The 9,078-nt window shown below is 40.6% G+C and overlaps 1 protein-coding gene across 1 annotated transcript in view; it reads left to right on the forward strand.

The window, feature by feature from the left end:
• Positions 1–8,669, forward strand: part of KIF6 (kinesin family member 6) — a 211,449-nt gene extending 202,780 nt beyond the window's left edge. The window contains exons 20-22 of the mRNA XM_063125614.1: positions 1,993–2,082; positions 3,211–3,317; positions 8,418–8,669. Coding sequence (XP_062981684.1) covers positions 1,993–2,082; positions 3,211–3,317; positions 8,418–8,434 — 214 coding nt within the window. The 3' untranslated portion in view covers positions 8,435–8,669. The remainder of the gene's footprint in view (positions 1–1,992; positions 2,083–3,210; positions 3,318–8,417) is intronic.
• Positions 8,670–9,078: the final 409 nt, after the last annotated feature.

Genomic DNA, 9,078 nt, shown 5'->3' on the forward strand with positions numbered 1-9,078 from the left:
AGCCCAATATATTTTCTGCAGGAGACCCACCCATATAAAATTATTTGACCATTTTGGTTAAGTAAGCTCCTGATTTCCAGACTTTCAGGAAATTCACATTAAAATATGTGCCCCATTGAATGCAGTCTAATTAAAATAAATGGCATCCACACTGAAATATACATTCCAATGCTTTTTTGGATGTACATCCAATTAAGCATGCCACTATTGATCCAGCAAGTTATATTTGCATGGACTTGTGCATATAAATCTCCTTAGCTGGATTAGAATTCACACAAGGGAGCAACCTTTTTGATGTGCAGACTGTGGAAGGTGTTTCAGTAGAAACAGCCACCTAACTTCTCATCAAAAAATTCATACGGGAGAGAGACCATGTGGAAAAAGTTTTAGTGTGAGCACAAACCTGAGTAGATATCGAAGAACTCACAGAAACCATATAAATATGAAGAGTGAGGGAAGAGCTTCAAGTAGAGATCAAATTGAAAAACCATATAAATGCGCAGAGTGTGGAAAGAGTTTCAGTTTGAACAGAAACATCAATAGACATTTATAAAAACTCAGGGGAGAAGCCATATAAATGCTTGAAGTGTGGAATAAACCGTCAGTGTGGATGCAAGCCTCTGTTGAAATCAACGGGGAAAGCAATGCTTGGAGTGTACCTATCAGCCTGATTTCTCATGAAAAAGTTCATATGGAATAAACCATAGACTTGCCTCTCATGTTAATTTTTGTGAACCACCTAGAGAGCTTTGGCTACTGGGCTGTATAAAAATGTAATAAATAAATTAATTAAATAAATAAATAAATTATAGAGTCAAGAGAGCTAAATCTTCAGCCCTAAGAGTCTGATAATCTGGATGAAAAGTGCCAAGATTGTTTGATATGACTTTAGCTATCAAAATTTTAAAAAGAGGTTGTCTTGGTCTTGATTCCTCATGAATTTGAAAAGACATTGGGTATTGTTAGAGGTTCAGTTCATAGCAAATACTCAGGTTAAGGCTCACAATTATTGTATGTACTTTTTTAAAATGAAGTTAAAACAGTACAAATTCTCATGCAAGCAAATTATATCTTAATGCTTACCTTTAACCAAGAGCAGGGGTGGGCAGCCTGTGGCCCTTGGCCTAATTTTGTGTGGCCCCCAACCTAATTTCAAAAGCCCTCTGCATGCAATCAGTTTAGACCTCTGGCAACAGTGATCTGGCAGCCTGCTGAGCAGGAAGGAAAAGAGAGAGAGAGAGAGAGAGAGAGAGAGAGAAGAGAATAGAAATAAGAGAAAACGGGTGGCCCTGTCCACCACTAACTTTGGCCTGTTGACTGATGACATGCAGCACCGTACAAGGGATTGCAGCCCTTGACTGAAAAAAGGTTGCCCACGCCTGCTGTAGGGATTTCGTGACATGATAACATCAAGGAATGTTCACACTATCAAAATTATCACTTGTTATCAGTACTATGAACATTGACTGATTGATAGGCACCCACTGGAATATCCATTATCCAACTATGTCTCCAGGCAAAGAAATTTTTCCAGCTACCCAGGAACAGCAGTGCAGAGGCAATGCCATTGTCACCCTTCCAAATGACTGCACAAATAATAGTGTGATATAAACATAGCTTTGCTATGAAAAGCTACGTGACATTGATTTTCAGTGAGTGGCTGCACATTTGGGTAAAAGAAGGTGAAAGGAAGGAGACATGGGTAAGGAAGAGAGAAAGTCGGAATTAGATAAGGTAAATGTAAACGATAAAGGAAAAAAATGGGTGCCGTGTTGAGGATGGGGCCAAAGGAAGGAATTTGGAATGGTTAAAGGACCCTGTTTCATTGAGTAGACTTTTAAGTCCTAAAATAACCACTAGAGACCATATTCTCTATATATCATCTAAATTAGATAAATATTTCATTCTTTGCTTAGCTTTTTATGGGTAAAAAATAGCATCTTTAAAATGCTGCATTGTTGTAGCTATCTCAGATTTTTTCTCTCTCTCCAGGGTTCCAAATAACAGCAGAACCAGCTTCAATGAAGAGATTCCCTCAAAGAGCAGTGTGAGCAGAATCAGCAGCTCAATTTCAGAAGCAAGGTATGCAGCAATTGCAAGTTGTTCTGAGAAGAATCCTGTAAATACACTGAAACAACCTTCATTAGCAATTAGGCTCTCTGCATACAACCAACACATGGAGAGGGAAGCACCACCACTTCCCAACGTTACTGTCCTTGCTGGAGCCATCTCCAGACCTTTGTGTGTTTGGCAGAAGGAAGGTCTGAACAGGGGGGTGGGCTACATGCGTTCAGCTTAATGTGCATAGACTCCACCTCACAACCAGGAGCCCCTAATTAAATGCAGGAGCTCATGAGCATTCAGTTGAATGCATGTAGATTCTTCACCTTTCAGACTTTCCATCCAACATGTGAATCTCTGGGTGTGGAGCCATCAGCGGTGGTGAAGTTGCAGTTTGGGCCACCATGTGTGGTCCTGTTCCCCTCTGTACTTATTAGGCCTCAGTGAGTGGAGCCTAATTACTAATGTCTCTCAAATGCATTGGCTCGCTGCATCTTCCCTTGACATTTTTCTGTTGTTGTTCACACTTTATGCTGTGCCTAGCCTTGGATGTGGCAGCAGCCCTGAAGTCTTGAGCAGGACATTCCAGAGCCTTTTCCCGTCAAGCAGAGATATCCATCATTTCCAATAGAGGCACATTGAAAGACAAAAGATATTCACAGTTTTTCCAACAAATTGCGAGTAGCATAGATACTGAAGTGTAATTAATACATTGTGCAGGCCTTGTTTTCTTAGCACTTCCAACATACAAAAAAGATAGAGGTTGGACGAGTTCACATGACAGAACAGTGTGTACTAGCCAGCATTTTCCATATTCAACTCCTGACCAGGGGTCATCATGTCATGTGAACCTCACCACTGTGGGTTGTGTGAGGGTTAAACAATCCTCACAGGATGCAACAACCCTCAGTTGTGGGGGTTGAATAGGCAAAATGGTGCCCACAGACACCACAGCTTGTTGTGGGTTAAATAACCATGGTGACATGTGGCATGCCTTCCAAATGAGGTTGTTGAATAGATTAAGATTAGGCCTATTTCCTAGAAATGGGGAGATCAATATACAGTCTTCACCCCACCCACCCCAAATGGACATAAAATCAGAGCTGTGGATAACTGATCTGAAAGCTTTACTATACTTTGTTATTGCAGGATTTCACCAGTTGCAAGTTCATCCATCCCATTCACAGGAGACCGTCAAACTGATGCTGACATTCTAGCTTTCATTAGAGCCAGACAGAATCTCCTACAGAAGAAAGGTAAATATACTATCTGGCCCAGTTGTGATCTGGGTTATAGAATTATAAATCTAGGGATATTATGTGGTCTCAACCAGATTTTCAGCAAGGAGGCAAAGCACTCCTTTCCATAAACATGGTCAGAAATTTTCACAATAATCCATGTTAACATGACATCTTTATTCACCATTGTCTTACTCATTGTTCTTAATTATACTGTTATACTGACCAATTAGGATATTCTTAAAAGTTTGAAATTATTGTCATTAATTAAAGGGCTATAATGGTATATTATTCTATTTCTTCTTACTATAGATCAAGTTTGGGGCTATTTCCCATATTACTTTCCTGTGGCATTGGTTTGCTCTCACATGTCCTTCCTGGGTTGCTCCCACACTACTTCAGTGCTACTGAGACATTGCTTTTTGGGGATCAGTGAGGAGTGGAATTTAAAGGGACATTCCACATGGCACTGTATTTTGCAGCAACGCCTTTCTGCGCAGCCTAGATCCTTCCGTAATATTTATGCAAAAGTAAGTGCCATTCAACAAAAATCTGTGCAGCATTAATTGAAAGCGTCCTGCTTGCTGGTTCTGTCCGTTTTATTGCTGCTTGTTGAGCATGATGGCTGGATTACTGATAAACAGCCTGCTAATTACCTCATTAAATAGATTAGAATGGGTGGGGCACTTCTTTGTCCTGAGGGCTGGAGTGCCACCCTAAAAGTGCCATGAGGACCACATGCCAGCAGTGAGCACAGCCAGAGCATGGCCACCTCACTCTCTCACATAGAAATGCACATATCGTTCACACACACACACATGCGCACACAATGTTCAAACGTGTACACTCCTCAGCAGATCCATGCAGATCAGCTGAAGAGGGCATTTCTCAGCTCCCTTTCTCAGCACTGAGAAGGGAAAGGTCTTATCTCTGATCAGCAGCTGATTGGAGATATTATTTTATTTTATTTATTTATTTATTTATTTATTACATTTTTATACCGCCCAATAGCCGAAGCTCTCTGGGCGGTTCACAAAAATTAAAACCATAATAAAACAACCAGCATGTTATAAGCACAATTACAAAATACAGTATAAAAAGCAGAGATAAGAACATTTCAGGGCATAGGTGGGAACACTTATCTCCAGTCAGCTGCTAATCAGAGATCTTGGCCGGGTAGAAAGGCATTGCTGCAATGCTGCATAATAAAGTACCATGTGGAATGTCCCTTTTAATTCCACTTCTGACTGATCCCATTCCCCAGAATGGTTGAAAATCAACAGAAATTGTTGTTCTGTATGTAAGTTTCACCCACGCTTAGAATATATTTCCCTAAATTTTTTTACCATCTGATGGTGAGCTTGCTAGCCTTCGCACCAGTTCATATATGGCCTCAGGGTTATACATGCATGGCACTGTTTGGGGGTCTCCCTCAGTCTCCTGCACCCTTTCATGCTGCACTTAAGCTTTAATGCAGGGATGAGGATCCTCCAGCCTGTGAAACATGAACCTCCCCCTCCCCAGGGCTTGACCCCTCTCCCAGAGCTCGCGAAAGACTGCCTTTCTCTAGTTCTGGGAGAGGAAACCCACTCTTATCTCCAATCACTAGTAAAAGGTAAGACCAGGGACTCTCAGCACTAGACAAAGGCAGCCTGGGAAAGGAAACCTTGCTCTTATCTCCTATCACTGATTGGAGATAATGGTGGAGATTTCTTCTCCCAGCCTAGAAAGGAAGCCTTTCTCTAGTGCTGAGAGGGACTGTCTTTGGTTTGTGCAGAGAGAGGCAGGAGTGATCACTCTGTGCCTCTCATTGAAGGGAGCCCTATGACATAAGGGGCAGGGCTTTGGGGGAAGGGTGGGGCTTTCTGCAAGAGTGAACCAGAGCTGCAATGGTTGCCCATTCCTGCTTCTATGTGAAACGGAGTCTATGGATGTAAATGTTGTTTATGTAATTTATCCATTGTGGAAAAGATGCAGACAGTTTCTGTGAGTTGGACTTATGTGCATAGACACTTACACTTGTAGGCCCATAATGTGTGAATGCACAGATGACCACTCAAAGTTACAAGTAAGCAACCTGCATTTCATGTTCAACTCTTTTGTAAAGTAGAGGAGGATGCCTGTGCCAGGATTCAATCCCCAAACTCCATCTCAGGCATACACGACACATTCAGATTGTGTGTGAACAAGACCCCCTGGATGATGAATGTATTGCATTTCATTCTCTTAGGAAGATAACTAGAAATGGCAAGAGGTATAAGACATTCAATAAGAAATAGACAACAGTGGCACCTGAAGGTAACAAGGGAGTTATTAATCTCAGTAAAGAAAGCAGAGAGATTGTAGCAGTGGTTCTGGAGAGACGGGAACAAGTTATACAGTACACATGAAAGCAGCTGTGATTAGTGAAGCAATAGTTTTCCATCACCACTCAAGTGCTGATGACAGCATTACTCAGCAAGCTATCAGCACCTGCCAGATGGTGTTAGCATTATCCCATAGTGGAGCTTTTGTCTATCTCTTCGGTTATCAGCAATAATTGTCAGGCGTAAACAGAAAGGCTGCAAAAGCAGCCACCTTCCTCCATCCCAAGCAAACATTCTACACACTTAGGCTTTGAGATGTCATGTGTCTCAATTTAGTGAACTTGCTGTCAGGCTCCTTCTGAAGATATAATTAGATTGAATTGTTTGTTATTCTACAACAGACCATCATGGAATAAAAGCAGTGAGTTTAAAATTCTCTTGGTTTTTAAACTAGCTCATTTACAGTTTATGAAAGAGCCCATCTTAGTAACAATATCACAGCTGACCAAGAATTTGTCATCTAATTTCAGTACACCAAGAAAAACCAGTCAACATGCTAGAAGGAGTTCACAGGAAAATAACAAAGGGTACTCATGGTCTTACACAATCCTGGTGGGGCTATGTCTAGATCAATTTCAGCAACTACATAAGATTGATCTGGGCAGATGGTGACTGGGCAAAGAAGTTTATTCTACTCAGACCTTTTCTGACATTAAACAATAACACCTGTTCATCATCCAGAGGCCATTTCACCCATTTGCTTTATGGTTAAAGAAACATCCACAATATAATTGGGTGAACTTAGAGTGAAACCTTTGGGCTACTTCAAATGTTACCGATTTCATGCAGGGAACTACTTGTGCAAAGAAAAAAGCATGAAAGTTGAAAAAAGTGCTACTCAAACAGCACTGTGAAACTTTATAAAAGCTCTCCCTGTGGTTTTCTGTTTGTTTGTTTGTTTGGTTTTTGAAAGGCAATGGCTTTTAACAGGCAAACATAGATGTAGGTGCACAGCAGGATCAAGAATCTGAATAGGCAAGGAATAGGCTGGAGATAATCCAAACAGAGAAAGCAAATTAATCTGAAAGGTTCTGGGAATAGCCAAGGAGTTGTAGGGAGGAATGATTGACCAACCTGCCAACAGTCTCTTCCTGCCAGTCTTGCCAGTGGTTGGCCCACATCTGTGGTACCCCTATCAGTGTACACCTGGGATAGGAGTCCACCCATACCAGGCAGAATTTTCAAAGTCAAAAAGAATGGCCACGGTAACAGGAAGTAGCTAGCAAGTGTAGGCAGTAGGTAACAAAACAAGTACAACATCAGAGGGATAGGCGCCATGGTCAGCAGCAACTTCTTAATAAATAATCTAGATACTCAGGACTTGGTGGTGGCCAGAACTGCATTTGCCAACTATGCCTATTCCAAGAGAATGCAGGTCTGGACATGCTGACACATTTCTTAATTACATCACATCCGGATTACTGCAATGTGCTGTATATAGGTCTGCCTTGAGAGTACTTGGGAACTATAACTGGTACAGAATGCAGGGGCCGGGCATATAGGGAGCATGTAATTCCCTCGTTGAAATAGCTGTACTGGCCTCCTATTTGTTTCTAAGCAGAATTCAAAGTGCTGTTGATGACCTGTAAAACCCGGAATGGCTTGGAACTGGGATAGTTGGAGGACCTGCATGAGTCTGCCTATTGAGGTCATCCTTGGTGGCCCTCCTCTCTGTCCTAATATCCCCAGTAATGTTAGTTGGGACCTAGGACATGGCCTTTGTGGAGATTGCACAGCTGCACCTAGGCTTTGGGACTCCTTTCCAAGGGAAGCCCATCTCACCTCTTCTAGTGGCTTTCCACAAGTTGGTTTTTTTGTTTGTTTTTTTAAAAAAGGAAGGCATTTGGGCTATCAATTCCTGTCATTGAATTGAATTTTTAAATTTCTCTGGGTTTTTAATAATTTTTATTACTGCTGCATTATGTTTTAGTATATTCTTATACTGTAAGGGTTGTTTTAATTTGTTGATGTATGGTTTATCATTACTGTTGAGCTCTCTGGAAGAGAGCTCTCTGTTGAGTACCTTCAACACTCTGCTTTAAATAAATCAATAAATCTACAGGATCAAGTATAGCTCTCCAGGTGGCAGAGATATTGCTGTTATGAAGAGCAGATCTCAAATGATCCCACATTGGAGACCTCTAAAGTATTAATCCTAGAGTCAGAGGAGAGGAACCCATTCTCATCCTCAGAGATGTTTGCTGGAAGTCCCCCTCCAGCCTGTGTTTCAGATTTGGGAGCTGTCATACATTCTGGCATGGGTTCCTCTGGCCCCTGGTCACTAAGGGTTTCATGGCCCAGGACTTGGACCCTCTGCTGAAACAATGAAAAAGCAGCTCTTATTCATGGTACTAGGCAGCATAGAAGAAGGCCAGTCATTGGTTGCCCTAAAATTTGTTGGGCATTATCCAATGGTGTCATTCTGCTAGTGCAAATGATGGTGTGCTAATGGAAACTAGGTTCCAAACTATGCACAAAAAGAGAATCTAATTAAAGTTACATTTGTGCAAGTACTGTTGTGCAACTGTTTGTGTTTACACGTTATGCTTGCACAACGGAATGCATAAACACAATGAGCAAGCACTTGCACTATGGAAAGATTCAAAAGACCTCCACTAACACAGTATCCAATGACACTACTGGATACTTCCCTTACATTAAATCATTTTCTCTTTTACTCCACATTTTTGCCTGTGAGTTTAAAACTGTTTATTATATTTATGCCTGATAATCTTATCTTTCTCTCTTTCAGGATTGGGGAAAAACTGAATTCTGTCTTATGTAGCAAGCTGACATTTCCAAATTAAAACTAGCAGTATAGGGTATACCTATAATGCTAGAACAAAACAACCTTTGAGTTGCAGCTGAATTTACAGGAAAACACATGGACTTTGTTTTTCTTCAAGGAATGGCATTCGGCCTGTGTCTTCTCTCTCTTTGTAATAGCAAATAACAAGCAAAATCAAAACAATGTGACAGGAACCTTTAATATGTGTTAGTGGAAATGTGGTAGCCATTTAATGTAGCTTGTAAAAGTCATTATTATTTAGCACTGCTAAAAACACTTTTCCATGTCTAGAACAAGCAGAAGAACTATTTGCTTGGATTATATATTTTTTCATCCCTTGGACACTTATGAAAGAATTGTCTAATTTTCAGTAAGTTTGACTTGCAAATTTTGTTAGGCTTTTCTTTGGCTTTGATTTGTGTCAGCTCAGTAGTTCTGTGCAAAAATAGGATTTTTTTTATACCATATAATTTCATGTAGAGCTATTAATTAATGCCAGCAATCTTTTTTTTATATAAAGAAGCTGTGAAAAGCCAACTTTCATGTATTTGGAGAACACATGTTAAATTGCAAAATCTATTTATATTCATTATAAAATGAAATTTTCATAATTACGTTTTAACAA

Source organism: Elgaria multicarinata, chromosome 4 (assembly GCF_023053635.1).
Source record: "Elgaria multicarinata webbii isolate HBS135686 ecotype San Diego chromosome 4, rElgMul1.1.pri, whole genome shotgun sequence".
Taxonomy (NCBI): domain Eukaryota; kingdom Metazoa; phylum Chordata; class Lepidosauria; order Squamata; family Anguidae; genus Elgaria; species Elgaria multicarinata.